This window comes from Antechinus flavipes, chromosome 6 (genome assembly GCF_016432865.1).
Source record: "Antechinus flavipes isolate AdamAnt ecotype Samford, QLD, Australia chromosome 6, AdamAnt_v2, whole genome shotgun sequence".
NCBI lineage: Eukaryota > Metazoa > Chordata > Mammalia > Dasyuromorphia > Dasyuridae > Antechinus > Antechinus flavipes.
This window is the reverse complement of record NC_067403.1, coordinates 66,226,130-66,243,057: the sequence shown is the minus strand read 5'-3', so window position 1 is coordinate 66,243,057 and position 16,928 is coordinate 66,226,130. Positions and strand designations below refer to the sequence as shown.

Sequence of the window (16,928 nt, the reverse complement as noted above, 5' to 3'; positions counted from 1 at the left end):
CCATGTTCTGGTTTATTTTTTGAGCAGAGTTATGGAAGCCTGCCAATAAGGCCCTGACCCTGAGAGTGATGTCACATCTGGGAACAATCTAGATTAAAAGATGATATAAGAAAATATGCTTAAAAAGCAAAAACACAAAAAGCTGACACTCCTTTACGCTTACCATAACAATTAATGAGCAAATCACCTACTATGTGAAAGGTAGTGTATGATAATACTGCCATCATTCCTGGTAACACTGAAGAATCTCCTAAATGAAATCCATAATCACTGAAAAGAATTTAGCCTAACCATCTACATAGTAAAAAACAAATGGATAACGAGTAAATTCTACTTTATATTTTATTTCTGTGTGGATAAGTTGAATTTCCCAGAACAAGAGTGCCTTGCTTCTTTCTTTGTATCCCTGATGTCTTGTACACTACCTAGCACAGAGTAGGTACTTATAAACTGTTGTTCTGAATAGAACTGAACTCAGAAAAGAGCAGATTTCTCATTATCTAGATCAGTGGTTCTCAAACTTTTGTTTTCAGTATCTTTATCCTATTAAAAATTATTAAGGATCTCTCCAAAGCATTTTTGTTTATCTGGGTTATATTTATAGATATTTACCATATTGGAAATAAAAAATATTTTTGAATTTGTAGACCCTCTAAAAGGGTTTCGGAGATTCCCAGAATTCTCTAGACCATACTTTGAGAACCATTAAGCTAGGATCTTGACATGCAGTTGGATGGAGAACTTTTTGAGTTTATCTATCAGTACATACATGTTAAATATCAAGCAGGGACAATGAGCTGGGATCAGAACAGAGTAGGAGGAAAATAGACTATATTGAATCTTGGGAAATTCTTTTAATGACCTTAAGCTTCCTTCTGAAGCAAAGGTCCTTTCTTTTCAACATCAATATTCTTCTGATGGTATCTGACTGTGAGTCATAAAAGTCTATAGCTTCCAAAGAATTAGAAGGCAAGGATCATCCAAAAAATAATGCAGGGGGTATAAAAAGGCTACATTCTCGGACAAATGAGGAATCATATGCAAAGAGTGGTATGAAATATATCTACTAAGAAATATAATAAACTAGAGCAGCTAAGTGGTGTAGTGGATAGAGCAGTCCTGAAGTCAGGCGGACCTGAGTTCAAATCTGGCGAAAGAAAGAAAGAAAGAAAGAAAGAAGAAAGAAAGAAAGAAAGAAAGAAAGAAGAAAGAAAGAAAGAAAGAAAGAAAGAAAGAAAGAAAGAAGAAAGAAAGAAAAAGGAAGGAAGGAAGGAAGGAAGGAAGGAAGGAAGGAAGGAAGGAAGAAGGAAGGAAGGAAGGAAGGAAGGAAGGAAAGAAAATATAATAAACAGAAAGGGAGAAAAAGATAAACCAGAAAAAAAGAAAGAAAGAAAGAAAGAGGAAGGAAGGAAGGAAGGAAGGAAGGAAGGAAGAAGGAAGGAAGGAAGGAAAGAAAGAAAATATAATAAACAGAAAGGGAGAAAAAGATAAACCAGAAAGAAAGAAGAAGGAAGGAAAGAAGGAAAGAAAATATAATCAACAGAAAGGGAGAAAAAGATAAACCAGAAAGAAAGAAGAAGGAGGAAAGAAGGAAAGAAAATATAATCAACAGAAAGGGAGAAAAAGATAAACCAGAAAGAAAGAAGAAGGAAAGAAGGAAAGAAAATATAATCAACAGAAAGGGAGAAAAAGATAAACCAGAAAGAAAGAAAGAAAGAAAGAAAGAAAGAAAGAAAAAGAAAGAAAGAAAGAAGAAAGAAAGAAAGAAAGAAAGAAAGAAAGAAGAAAGAAAGAAAGAAAGAAAGAAAGAAAGAAAGAAAGAAAGAAAAAGAAAGAAAGAAAGAAAGAAAGAAAGAAAGAAAGAAAGAAAGAAAGAAAGAAAAAGAAAGAAGAAGGAAGGAAGGAAGGAAGGAAGGAAGGAAATATAATCAACAGAAAGGAGAAAAAGATAAACCAGAAAGAAAGAAAGAAAGAAAGAGGAAGGAAGGAAGGAAGGAAGGAAGGAAGGAAGGAAGGAAGGAAGGAAGGAAGGAAGGAAGGAAGAAAGAAAATATAATAAACAGAAAGGGAGAAAAAGATAAACCAGAAAGAAAGAAGGAGGAAAGAAGGAAAGAAAATATAATCAACAGAAAGGGAGAAAAAGATAAACCAGAAAGAAAGAAGAAGGAGGAAAGAAGGAAAGAAAATATAATCAACAGAAAGGGAGAAAAAGATAAACCAGAAAGAAAGAAGAAGGAAAGAAGGAAAGAAAATATAATCAACAGAAAGGGAGAAAAAGATAAACCAGAAAGAAAGAAAGAAAGAAAGAAAGAAAGAAAGAAAAAGAAAGAAAGAAAGAAGAAAGAAAGAAAGAAAGAAAGAAAGAAAGAAGAAAGAAAGAAAGAAAGAAAGAAAGAAAGAAAGAAAGAAAGAAAAAGAAAGAAAGAAAGAAAGAAAGAAAGAAAGAAAGAAAGAAAGAAAGAAAGAAAAAGAAAGAAGAAGGAAGGAAGGAAGGAAGGAAGGAAGGAAATATAATCAACAGAAAGGAGAAAAAGATAAACCAGAAAGAAAGAAAGAAAGAAAGAGGAAGGAAGGAAGGAAGGAAGGAAGGAAGGAAGGAAGGAAGGAAGGAAGGAAGGAAGGAAGGAAGAAAGAAAATATAATAAACAGAAAGGGAGAAAAAGATAAACCAGAAAGAAAGAAGGAGGAAAGAAGGAAAGAAAATATAATCAACAGAAAGGGAGAAAAAGATAAACCAGAAAGAAAGAAGAAGGAGGAAAGAAGGAAAGAAAATATAATCAACAGAAAGGGAGAAAAAGATAAACCAGAAAGAAAGAAGAAGGAAAGAAGGAAAGAAAATATAATCAACAGAAAGGGAGAAAAAGATAAACCAGAAAGAAAGAAAGAAAGAAAGAAAGAAAGAAAGAAAAAGAAAGAAGAAAGAAGAAAGAAAGAAAGAAAGAAAGAAAGAAAGAAGAAAGAAAGAAGAAAGAAAGAAGAAAGAAAGAAAGAAAGAAGAAAGAAAGAGAAGGAAGGAAGGAAGGAAATATAATAAACGGAAAGTGAAAGAAAGAAAGAGAAAGGAAGGAAGGAAGGAAGGAAAGAAAGAAAATAAATATAATAAACAGAAAGGGAGAAAAAGATAAACCAATCATGTGTGAATGTGCATAAGGAACCACTTCCTTTTCTGGTAATCACATGATGTCAAGAGAACTCAAGGAAGGCCCCCAGTGTTGGGTAGATCCACAGAGACAGATTTGTGATTAGACATGGAGAAGAGACACATACACTTGGCAGTCCTACATGGTCTTCTTACAAGACACTAATCTGCCTCTCTGGGGAAAGTACCTGCATCAGTCAGATCCCAGACTTACCTGGATATTGAAAGTTGTTTCATTGGAAATTACTTTTCCAAGATCACAGAGGTAATAAGTAACAGAGCTGGACTTTGAACCTAGAATTCTGGTTCTCTTTACAATACCTTTTCCATGATACCACATTGTCTCGATTCAAAGTTACACATGCTAATTATTATCAATTAGTTACTGATTGCTAATTAATTAAATATTAATTCTGTATTGATGTTTCCCTCTTTCTCTTTTCCCTTCCTTCTCTGATTCCATTTCCCTCTCTTGCCCTCTTTCCTTTTCTTGCCTTCTTTCCAATCCAGCAGTTACAGCAGTCTCATATGCCCCGGCAGCATCTCCAGCAGCGGACTCCTTATTCAGTACAGCAGGTCAATCAGTTTCAAGGTAAGACCTGAGCGTGGCAGTTTGCTGTGCTTCCCCTGCCCTCCTGGGAAGAGTGTCGGTATGGAGCCAGAACCAATAATACCTTCCATGTCACATTTTTCCATGTAATGTTCTGATCATCTTACCAACCTTGGGAACAAATCCTATCCCACTGTTCTCTTTGCTTCCTTGAATTTGATGCTAGGTGGGAGGTCAGAATTCATACAACAGCAGAAAAGCTCCAATTTGTAGCTACCCCAGTCACTGTGGATCATTAAGGGCCAATTTGAACATCCCAGACTTGATGAATCTTTTTAATCATCACCCTAAAAGGAACAAAGAGAACATTTAACATCCTTCTGAAATTTAGAGGGTTGCACATGGGCTAGAATGTTTGTGGCAGCCCTTTTTGTAGTGGCAAGAAACTGGAAGCTGAGTGGATGCCCATCAGCTGGAGAATGGCTGGTTAAGTTATGGTACATGGATGTTATGGAATATTATTGTTCTATAAGAAATGATCAGCAGGATGATTTCAGGGAGGCCTGGAGAGACTTACAGGAACTGATGCTGAGTGAAATGAGCAGAACCAGGGGATCATTGCACATGGCAACAATAAAATTATGTGATGATCAATTCTGATGGATGTGGTTCTTTTCAACAAGGAGATGATCCAGGCCAGTTCCAATGATCTTGTGATGATGAGAGCCATTTACATCCAGAGAGAGACTGTGGGGACTGATAGTGGACCACAACATAGCATTTTCACTTTTTTTGTTGTCGTTTGCTTGCATTTTATTTCTTTCTCATTTTATTTTCCTTTTTTGATCCAATTTTTCTTGAAGAGCATGATAATTGTATAAATAAGTGTACATAAAAAAGAAATTTATAGGATTGTGTAAGCTTGAAAAGTGTAGTCATTTGTCTGTTCCTCATCTAATTTCCTGGTACGAGTTTCTAAGGTGGTACAAGGGAAGACAACAAGGCTTAAACAGACTCTTCCTCTCCTCCAAATAGGAATTACCACTGCAATTTAATTGGGGGTATCAGCAGGGGAAAAGTAGCAGCAATCCTAACAAGCTCTATTTGCACAATATGACAAATATCTCAGTGAAATCAGGGATCCTGATACCCAGCAAGGGGACTAGAGAGTGTCGTACATAAGAAGATTGAATTGGGGTGTTTAGCTAGAGAAAGAATAATTCTGGAGGTAGAAAAATCTGTCCTTAAATATTTGAAAGTGTGAAAGAGAGATTAGACATATTCTTCTTGGCCTCAGAGGGAACAAAAGGGAGGTTAAGCAGCTAGAGCTATCCAAAAAAAGAATGGGCTTCCTTGAAAGTATTGATTTCCCCTGTGATGGAGATCTTCTGGTGGAATTTAGATAAATATTTGTTATAGATATTACCTAATGGCTTCCTTTTTGGACATGGCTGAGATTAAGGAGGCTCTAAAGATCCCTCTTTTAACTCTGCGATTCTAAGATCCAAAGACTCTCTTTGGTAAAAAGAGCCATATTTTGACAGAGATGCTCTCTGACTCCACCATCACCATCCCTATCTGACCTGCCTACTCATCACTTTGGGCACTTTCAGTCTTTGTAATCAGGAAAATTCACTAGGATTCTAGTCACAAAATCAACCCTAGCATTCTGTGAAGTAGTATTTTTTAAAATGGCAAGTTAGTTCTTCATAACTCTTCTTACAAGACACAGCACAGTGTAGTGGCTAGAGAGGTGATTCTGGAATCAGAAATACCTCAATTCAGGCCACGCTCCTAAATCCATATTGATGAGTCATTTCAGATCGATCACTTAACCCCGTGGTGCTCGAGGCAGCAATTCTTTAGGATTATCAGTTGCAAAGAGAATGCTGAGCAGCCCTGGCAGAGGAATTCCCTCATGGAGAACTCCCTGCACCAATAAGATCACAGGTCTAGCGTCTATCTCTATTCAGAATATGGTTTCTAGTGCCCCTTCTCCCCCACCATTCATACATACACATATGCCTCTTTAGACTATATTTGGAGGTGACACTGATCTGAATTTATGATTTCATCTATGTAAAGAATTTCCTGGGATGGGACCCATGATGACCCAGAAAGGTTAATTAATTTGGCTTTGGTCACCCAGCCGGTATATGGTCAGAGCACTCAAATCTATCCCTCTTCCCACTACGCTGTGCTGCCTCTTGTACTGTATTAGAGGGAAAATAATTTGGTTAAGCCGGTAGTCCTTGCTGAGCTGTTTTTAAGGCATGTGATGTGTTAATTCCTGATTTCATTGGATGACCGAGCCACATTTGACAACCAGGAGAGAAAACATGTTCTGCATTTTTAGAGATGTCCCTTAAAGGACTTTCTTTTCTCCCTAAACTTTTGGTTCAGGATCTTTCAACTCACTCCTCTGCACTTTTCTATAATCCCAAATCACATATTATGGATATGTAGTAAAACTCTACATGGGCTAAAAAGGCAAGAAAACATTAGGATTTCTCAGCTACTTGATGCAAGACTATATAGCTTTTAGTCTTTTCCATATTTTTCATGTCTTTGACAAACACTGCTACTATGCTGATGTTACACATCTGGGAGAATATCAGATTGATAGATAAAGAAACATTGTCCTTCCTGAGAAGGCCTGTCAGAAATAGCTCCCAGACTGTTCCTCCTCCATACTTTTAACACTCTTCTTTTCAAAGGACCTAATGACTGTCTTTCTCTCTCTTATTGAGTCCTATGCCCCTCGGCAATGTTATATGCCCATGGGGAAATGGTTATTTTTCACAAATATGAACTCCTCCCGGAGGGAAGATAGAACAGCGCCCTTTTAGAAACAACTGGCACGTTATTGACTCTGGCTGAATATGGAAGAATTGGCTTTGACATTGGGCTATTAGCCAGAAAACAGTAAAATTAAATCGACCACAATTTTTCAGGATAATACCTGCGTGTTCAGCTATAAAAGAGGCCCATTGCCCAACATACATCCTAATCAAGTGAAGAATAAAGCTAATCTTTGGAGGGACATTTTCTTTCATCTCGCTTTCTCTGAACATTTAAAATTACTACAGGCATACAACAAGAAGAATAAATAATTCTAATGGGCAAATATGCAGCTGATTTAAAAATAACATTTCTTCTACATGTAGATAGTGCAATTAATTATGCTACATTTTGAAAAATAGTAGTTGGTTAGGACTGAAATTCTAAGACCTATTCTATGGAAGCAATCCTGAATTGGATAAAAGCAAGTAATCTTAAATTGCATATAATTAGTAATAGGGCTTGAAAATCCATAGGCGCTGGAAAAGCATCCTTGCCAATGGCCTTGGTCCTAAATTACAGAGCGTTGAGGTAGGCCCTTGCATCTGTCTCTAGTACAACTATCCCATATTTATCCAAAGTAGGTCTATGAATCAGCCCCAGAATGATGGACAGGATGGGCCATTTTGTTTTTCCAGTCAATTTGGGATTTTTCAGCCATCTCAATGACCCATTTGTTCCCAGTTAATCAGATCGTCCATGTGGCTGGCACGATTCCTAGTGTCAATAGCATAAGCCTTCATGGGGAAATAATTGGACGAGACCTGAGAGAGCCAGCATGCTGTAGTCAGTAAGGGACAGACCTTGGATTCTGAGAGTGCCATGTTCAAGACACATATCTGGTTCATCAGGTCACTTAATCTTGTCCCCAGTTAACTCTTTTAAGACTCTCAAGTACAGAATATTTACTGATCGACATTGATGGAGAGTTTCTACACTATGTATGCTAGAGGTTTGCAGCCTGACTCAGATGAAATCATATTGAGAAAATGTTTAGCAAAATAAATAAAAACACAATACAACCTAGATAATGTTAACTTGTGGTTTTCTAAGTAAATATGGGCAAGCAGAGATCTGTTTGCATTTAAATTTGATACCATAGCCCTACGCTGAAGAAAAACATAACTGACAGTGTTTTGTATATTTTCTTTTATTTGAGTTTTTTTCTTTTAATTTGTATTTATTTGTAAATAATGATTCAGATCATTTTTCATATTACTTTAGACAGCTTTGGTTTCTTTTTTATAGCTTTTTATTTACAAGATATATGCATGGGTAATTTTTCAGCATTGACAGATATTTTATCCCTGATTTTTACATAAAGATAGTTGTTGCGAGAGCTGCTCAAGCTCCTACCATAATTAGGTGTCGGAGATGAGATTTGAACCGCCACCTTCCTGACTAGGCAAGTACTCTTCCCACAGTGCCATCGTACATGCCTTTTACTGTGCCACACCACAAAGTTGCAGTATACATTGTCCTCTAGTGTTGAAACAGAAACCCTTGATTTGCTTTAACATTTTACTTAACTTATTGATCCCCCAAGGTGAAAATAACCAGAGCTCAGTCAGACTTTACTCCCAGAATCTTTTCCATTGTTCAGTTTAGAATGATATTAACCCCCTAAACCAAATAAATATAGCATGATAAAAAAAATTCCCATAATTATGTCACTTAAATAAAACCAGTAAAACTAGAAGCATATTTGTTGTTCAGAAATCGATAAGAAAAAAAAAACCCACTCCCCTTTCCCTCAAGGTTCTGGATTTCAAGGTTATACTATCCCTCATCTACTTTCTCATCACTGTTTTAAGGTGGAATAAAATTTACTGATTGTATTGATTGGCTGAGAGGCTGCCTTTTCTTTAAATGGGCAAGAAAAACAGTTTTTCTTTTTTCTCATAGACTTAATCAGTAGCAAAGACATAGAAAAATCCATTGGTACTTCATTCCCAAGCTATTAAAACATTGGTCTCCTAAGTCCATTGTCCCTATCGTCCCTTCCTTGTTTGAAAACTTCTTGAAAACCAGAAAGAAGGGCCCGTATGTGGTTCATTTGGACTACATGACTTGGGGTTGATAGATCTCATTAAAACCCCATTAGAGGTGTACAGAGAAATGGTCATCCCTTATGTAAACAATGGATGGAGCCAGAGCAGAACATCTAAGAAGTTGCAGAGTGAGTGAAGGTAGTTCTGGCTCTGGATCACATTTCTCTGACGCGTGAAGAGGCACCAAGTCAAAAATATGTGGAAACTCTGAAAGCGTATCCCCCAAATTCCCATAGATCAGAGGAGCATCTTGGAAAACAGGAGAGGACGATCTTTAACCCTTCCAAAACTGTTGAGGTCTTTATAGAAATTAGTTTTTATTCTCTGCTGAACTGTGTTCCACCCCACAAATTGAATATGTAGTATGATCAGCAGTTCTCACTTAAGGTAGCTCGGGAGATGAAGGAGCTCTTGTTCCCAAGGAGCTGGGGGCTTTCTTAGTGAGGGGAAAAAACACATTACATTATGAGTTCTAATGAAAGTACGGTCAGGAAACTGATCCTTTCATAAAAGGGAATGTCTCCATACCAAAAGTAAATGTGATGCGCTTGGAAAATGGAAGATTTCTGAGAATACTTCATTCATTCATCCATTCATTCAATGACCAGTTATTAAGATCCTACTATGGACTAGGTATTGTTCTAAGTACAAACAGAAAAAAAAAGTCCAAAAACAAAGAGGAGTTTACATTCTCCCAGGACAGGGGAAGAAAGGGCAAGGAGAAGCAGCAGCTACCCAGATAAATAAATGTATATGTAGTGTCCCTTTCTTATGGAAAATGCCTTGGAAAACACCTTATTTACTTACTGAAAAGGGGAGAAGAAAGATATTTGTGTGAAAAATATAGATGAAAGCAGCGATATCGACAGTTCTAAAGGTACCTGAGAGAAAAGCAGCCCCTCAGACAAAATTACTTAAGAAGAGACAAAGACAGTACAGATTTATGGCTGCGGCACATTGTTTCCCAGAGCTAATTTATATATGACTGTTTTTAGAATTTGGAAGTTTATTGCTGGAAAACTAAATCAAAGAACTGTTTAGGGACTAAGGAGCAATGTATATTGACTTTGTTTTATATATCTATATCTATATCTATCTATCTATATATACATGTATATATATATATATATTATATACATATAATATATATATTCATGGGGGGGAAGGGTAGGAATGCACTAACAACTAGGGCATCAAAAGAATAATTGGGTAGGAAGGTACTGAACCTTGGAAGAAAACAGGGATTCTAAGAGGCAGAGATGAGAAGGAGATGCAGTCCAACTCATAAATGACTTATTCTCTCAGTCTGTTTGGCTTAGGTGTATAGTTTTGTTTGGGAAAAAAAAATAAGCATTGGGTCTTTTTCTTTCCTTTGCAGGTTCTCCCCAGGAGATGGCGGCCGTGAGGAACCAGGCAGCTCTCCAGAACATGAGAGCTTCCCGGATGATGGCCCAGAGTGCCGGCATGATGGGAATGGGACCTTCCCAGAACCCCGGGGCCATGCCCTCCGCAGCAGCTCAGTCCGAGCTCGGAATGGCCCCTTACAGCAACCCCCCCACCAGCCAACCAGGAATGTACAACATGAGCGCAGGGATGAGCCAGATGCTCCAGCACCCGAACCAAAGTGCCCTGGGCATGAGCCACGGCCAGGCCCAAGGCCCGAGGCAGCCGGCAGCCGCTCAAGGAGTCGGCATGGTGAGTGGGTTCAGTCAGAGCATGCTGGTGAACTCAAGCATCCCCCAACAGCATCAACAGATGAAGGGACCCGTGGGACAGGCCCTGCCCAGGCCCCAAGGCCCTCCGAGACTTCAGAGCATCATGGGGACTGTCCAGCAAGGAGCACAAAACTGGCAGCAGAGGAGCTTGCAGGGAATGCCCGGGAGGACTAGTGGAGATCTGGGTCCATTCAACAATGGAACCACGTACCCCATGCAGGCTGGACAGCCTCGGCTGACCAAGCAGCATTTCCCGCAGGGGATGAGCCAGTCGGTCGTGGACACCACTGGCGCCGTGAGAGCTCTCAACCCGACCGCCATGGGTCGGCAGATGATGTCATCCCTTCCCGGGCAGCAAGGGAACGCCCAAACGAGGCAGATGGTCATGCCGGGCATGGGCCAGGGCGTCCCCGGCATGCCGGGATTCAGCCAGCCTCCTGGCCAGCCGCCGATGCAGAGCGGCAGCTTTGCCCCCAGCAGCCAGGGCCAGGCTTATGATCGGAATCCAGCCCAGGATCTCCCTTATAATTACAGCAGCGAAGGAGCTGGGGGCTCTTTCCCCAGCCTAGCAGAAGGCGCCGACCTGGTGGACTCCATCATCAAAGGAGGGCCCGGGGACGAATGGATGCAAGAGCTTGATGAGTTATTTGGCAATCCCTAATCACAGGGGACCCTGAGAGCCAAAACTCCAGAGGTTAAAGTTTAAAAAGAAAAAAAAAAAAAGGAAACAGGATGTCATCCCATCCTTGTTTTTTATTTTTTTTTTTAATCTGTGCAAATTGAGCTGAACTGTAGCAGGCAGATGGTGGAAGTTAAAGGTGGCGCTTGCCAGCCACCATAGCCCTCATTTTACAGAACTTCCACATATAGCGATCTCAACTCCATGGCACCTGCCTACTGGGTATGAGAGAGACAGACAGAGGGACAGGTTGGGGGAAGAATCCACGCCAGCCTGTGGCCCCATGGGACAACCATTCTCCTGATTCCAGGGATGACTTGCCAGTCCCCTGCCCAGCTGAGCAGGACTGCCATCCAAAGTCAAGGAGTCCCATAGTCTGTCCATCCCTAGGTCTTCTCGGGCCACCAGAAAAGACAGAGCCTCAGGCCGTGGGGAGGAACCCCTTCCCATCCAAGCTGCTGGGGGATTGCACAGGCCGGGCACTGGTGGATCAGAATTATGCTGAACTCTGGGTGGAATTCCAGGCTACTGTTTGGGAGGGCGGGCGGCAGTTTCCAAGAGAGCTTAGCGGCCCCCTCCCGACGCCCATGACGAACCTCAAGAATCCCGAAGGCGGGGCTGCCGGAGGCTGCCCAAGGAGAGCCGGGTGATCTTGGAGGAAGAGTGTCAACCGGGCGATACAAAGAGAAGAGCCCTTAGAAGACGAGTCCATCACTGTTGTGACCGGTGGTCGTGGCCATTGTTTAGTAGCTAGAAGACTCCAGACTTCCCAAGCTACTGTGGGGTCCAGTACAATGCTTATGAATCTAGTGAGTTTTTCCCATCTCTACTTCTGACAGTGTAGCATCTAACGAGGGGAGCGATGGACAGACATCCGCCGGACTCTGGAGATGTCATTCAGGCCCTCCACTCCCTCCTTTTGCTTCTACTTCTCCTGTTCCTTACTCCCAACCCTGATTCCAATTGCCTAATTCATACAGCTTTTCTTTTCTTTACCAGTATCCCAAATGAAGCGACTTCCTTTAACTGAGCCTTGTCATGGCTAAAGTGAATGACAGAAGGGATTCTGCTCTGCCAGATATCGCAAAGGGATTCTGGCATTTCCTGCCTCTAAGTGTATGATAGTTACCAGTACTACCACGGGGGCCATGGAAGTCTATTCTACTGTCTGACAGCACTTGCAGGCTACTGGCCCTGTAATTCCGACATCTCCAAATGGGGATGGACCTTCAGGAGGAGAATTCTGGTCCACTCAGATCAGTTTGCTAAAATGTGTCCCTGACTCTTTAGTCCGGGTTCAGTCATCTGGGGGAGAAGTCATCCCCCGCATCATCTGCCAATGACGCCTTTTCCTTGGCAGATTGATCACAAATTTTCTGAGAATTTGAAGGCAGCAGTCAACTAGTATGTCTGGCAAATGTTGTTTCTAGAAAGGGGATGTGGTCCCTGTTGAGCTAAATATTCCCTACTAAACCATCCCAGGTATTTACTCTCTCTGGGGTTATTCTCTCAATCTGACTCTGTCCAAAGGCACCAACAATTTAGCTTCTGCGTGTTCCTTTATTTCTTCCCCATTCCCCTGCTCCCCCTCCTACCACTTCATCACGGGGACCATCAGCCTAAGAGAAATCTAGACAGAAGGAAGCAAGGAGAAAAGTGAATAAATTTGGTCTTTGGTCCTGATGATACACGTGCTTTTAGCTCACCCAAAGCCAGAGCCAAGAGCATTCAAATCCACAGATACCTGTGGAGAAAGAGGGGTACAGACTGACCCACGCTGGGAGAAATCCAAAGAGAAAGAGCTTGAGTAGAAGACTAAGATAGGAGGAAATGATCTGCCAAAGCCTCCCTTGGCTTGCCTCCTGGAGAGGAACCAGTGCATGGATCTGCACGTAGCAAGAAGAGGATGCAGAGCTAGCGGTGACTCCAAGTTGGCGAGAGGAACATGGTGGGAGCCGCTCTGGTTCATGCAGGAGAGCCCTGTGGGACTGGATATAAGAGCCCTAAAGGTCAAGCCACATTACCAGGGAAACTAAGAATCAAAATAGATGAAAACCAAAAAGAAAATAAATGAATGCATTAGAAAGAGACAAAGTTATGGAAAGAAAGGAGGAAGAACTCAAAACACATCCACCTTTTTCTGAGAGGTACAGGAAGCCAACCAATATGCCAGTGTCAGCAAGCTAGAGGTGAGTGATGAAGACAGAGGCTCTATCAGCTTTGAAAAGCTTCCTCTGAATACTCTGTACTGGGACCAATTAAACAAGAGGTAGATTTTAATTATTTTTTTTTTTTACTACGGTGCTGATGTATATGTAATGTCTAAAAATAAAAAAATGTTATTTGTAAATATGTTTTTACAATCCTGCAAATATCACTGGGTCTACTATCTGTAAAATATATACATATGAATATATATATACTGTTTGTTTAAAATAGAGTATTTTTATTTCATTCCTTAACTCATCATCACTGCAATGGCATTACACTTCAAACTACATCTGATTACTAATTTGTACTGTATTACCTGATGGCAACTGGCTCCATTCTATTCAGATTTTTCTAGTTTTCTGTTTTTACCTTGTACATTGAGCACTGCATATTTCCTTCCGAGAACTGTACAGAACTCTGAAATGTAGAGATGAAGTGATGTTGGCAGACCACTTTTAAAGAAAAGGGCAAATAAAAGATTGTTACCTGAACCAATCCAAAGTGTCTTTTTTTAAAAAATAAGAATAATTCCTATTTAAGGTTTACAAAATCTTTTCCCCACAACTATCCCTAAAGGTAGGGAGCAAAGGGATCATTCACCTCCATTTTACAGATTGGGAAAGTCTGTGAGCAAGCATGGTGAAGTGAGTAGGGCAATAGCAAGGGAAAACAATTAGCCCATTTGCCCCATTGATAGGTAACTTTCCCTTGATAGTCCTGCCACTTATTACCTGGGTAGATTGGAGCAGCAGCATGATATGGTAGATAGAATGCTAAACTTGAAATCAGGAAAAGCTGGATTCAGAATTCACACCTGATATTCAGTAGCTGTATGAACCCAGATAATTCACTTAAATATCTCAATTTTTTCCTCATCTATAAAATGAGGAGATTGGATTAAGTGGCATTGAAGGTGCTTTTCAGGACTAAATCTATGATCCGGTGACATCAACAGATAGCAAGGAAGGGACCCCAGGAGTTGGATGGAAAGTAAAAAGGAGAAGTATAGTATAAAAGAGTCCTAATAGGGTAAGAAGCATAAATGGGGAATGTTGGGTACCATTGGAAATTTCCATTAGTAGAATCCTCAGGCCACAAAAGTGTTTCTAAATGAGGAAACCCAGACTCAAGATAGTAATGTGACTCCCCTAACACCAAAGTAATAATGCTTAATAAGTGTTAAAGCTAGGATATTCCCTGGGATTCCAACTTTCCAAGCTGGAAAGCAGAAATCTTACCCTCGATGTTGGAACTAGTCCCATGACTTGTCCCAAAAGTCAATGGAGATGATGAAGATTGAACTCTTAAGATTTCTTTTGGATCATTATTTATTTATCAGGTAACTTAGTAACAACGGCTCCCAAATCTTGTCATTCCAATACAAATTTTTTACATTTCTAAATTTGCTCTAATGCTCCCTGAGGGAACTATCATTATTGGGGGCAAGATGGGAGAAGGGGAAAGTATGCAGAATGGTAAGTCTCACATTTGAGATCTTCAACCATAATTGAAGAAAGAGATGCCATCTTCCAAGACAAAGACTCAGATTCTGGGACAACATCTACAGAAGGCTATTACAGAAAAGAAACTCACCTTAGCCCACCATCTTCCAGCCCTTATTTTAACTATTCTAACAGACTAAGTGATAATACCTTCCACACCTGGGATTTTGGAATAAAGCTCTTTTTGCCCCGTCCTAGTTATGTTCTGGAAGTGGCCTTTATAAAGATTGTATTTGACTGTGGAAGGACAAGAAGATTGAGTTGCAGCAGGAGCACTGTAGGGCCACACAACAGTGTTGGGGGAAGAAAAGGGGAAGGGTTAAAATGCTGGCTTGTCACACCACAGTGAGCATTTCACAAAGGATTGGCGAGTCCCAGATATACACACACAGGTTGGGAAATACAGCTGCAGAGGACATTAAGTTGGGCATGCTCTCTGTCACCCGGGCTAAATCATCTAAATGAGACAAGAGGGAATGGAAAAATTAAATCAACTCAAGGCAAAAATGGCTGACAGTACCAGCCAAAAATCTGGAGCTCTGGGAAATCTTAGAGTCCCCCCCTTCTCCCAGTTCCCCATTAAATTACAAACATGTAGTACTGAAACCTACTTTGCTCCAAATGCTTCCGCTAATCAGATTAATACATATTTGGTGAAAAATAAGATTGCTATACATTGGGCAAATAGAGTACTTTTGCTCCTCAAAGAGATTTCTCATATGCTATCTTATTTGTCTTCAGAGAATCCCAGGGAAATATATTTAAACCAGCACGTCTGTTTTCATGGGGCATCTGCCTCTGTGTGAAGGAGGCACTTCATTTGTCAATAGGCCAATTGCTATTTTAAATGATCATGACAAAGTTTTTCTGCTCTGGTATGTCGTGTATGCTGGGCTATTAACGGGAGTTCACCACTCAAATAAGCAAAGGAGGCTGGGAAAGGTTCTCTCATCCAAGCCTTGAGGAAAAATAATGAAAAATTAGGGACCTGTAACTGCACCAAATGCCCCTTTTCTAAGCCCCAAACCTGCAGGCCAATGAAATGGGCCCTAGGACCTACTGCCCTCTTTTGTACTTCTGATGTCATCTTTTAATTTGTTTTTTAATAGTTCAAATGGCAGGCTTTGTCAATGGCACTGTACAGTTATCATTCTACCAACATCATCCTTCTCTTCTCCTTTTGTCAGAAGAGACCATCTACAGTCTGAGTCTCTGAGCTTTTCCTCCACTGGAGAAGGACTCATCATAGAATTCTGGAGCCACACAATTATCTAATTCCTTGAAGATCTGCTCCGAAACCTGGGTGTTCAATCAGGACAATGGAGCTTCATTTAAAAGAGAATAGAAAAAAATTAGGAGGAGAAATTCATATTTTTGGATGTTCATAACTTTTTAACTTTGTAAATCATCCAAACAAATGGCATTTTTATGTTCTTTGCAGAGAGACGATTCTTAATTAATTAATGCAGAGAGACCATAACTTTCAAACCAGGAGGAGTTATATAGTCCTAAAAACAAAATGAAGATAGGTTTTTAAAGCATATCACCAATTAGAAGAAGATGCATTCATAAAGTCAAAACTTTCTGGTTTTGATTGGTTCCCCATTGCTCACTAAATTAAGTTATTTAAATACTGATTTAGGCATTCAAGTTTTTACAATATGGCTGTAATCTACCAGTTCTGTCTTCTATGAATCCCATTGTGGCTTAGGAGTGAGAGAATAGGATTCTGAGAGAGGAAAAATGGTTCCCTGAGAGATGCTAGCTCAGGACCATGGACAAAGGGCTTAATTTCTAAACCTCTCAGTACCCTAGCCTAGGGCTTCTTAAACTTTTTCCACTCACAATCCCTTTTCTCCAGGGAAATTTTTACATAATCCTAGGTATATAGGTATACAAATCAAACATTTACCAATAATAAATCATAATTTTATGACCCCCATATTCAGTTATAAGACCCCATATGGAGTCAAGAAGCACAATGTAAGAAGTGGAGTCCTAGTTCAATGGCATCAAATTTCCTTCCAATAATCCTGGTTGTTAAGTACTGCCTTCCTAACATACAGACAAGAGAACTAAGGCGCAGGGAGATTGAAGAACCAGGATTAAAAGCCACATCTCCTCAATACCAAGTCCTTTGAGTACAAATCTGGGACTCAATCTATTGATTCAAAATCATTCATGATGATTCAGAAATGTACAGGAGAAATCTGAGCGTGAACTCTCTTCATCCATTCAGT

General features: G+C 40.1%; 1 protein-coding gene across 1 annotated transcript in view; it reads left to right on the top strand.

The window, feature by feature from the left end:
- The window catches only part of MAML3 (mastermind like transcriptional coactivator 3), a 530,175-nt gene extending 516,494 nt beyond the window's left edge, over nt 1-13,681 (top strand). Inside the window, exons 4-5 of the mRNA XM_051967557.1 lie at nt 3,650-3,731; nt 9,960-13,681. Of these exons, the coding sequence (XP_051823517.1) occupies nt 3,650-3,731; nt 9,960-10,957 (1,080 nt within the window). The 3' untranslated portion in view covers nt 10,958-13,681. The remainder of the gene's footprint in view (nt 1-3,649; nt 3,732-9,959) is intronic.
- Nucleotides 13,682-16,928: the final 3,247 nt, after the last annotated feature.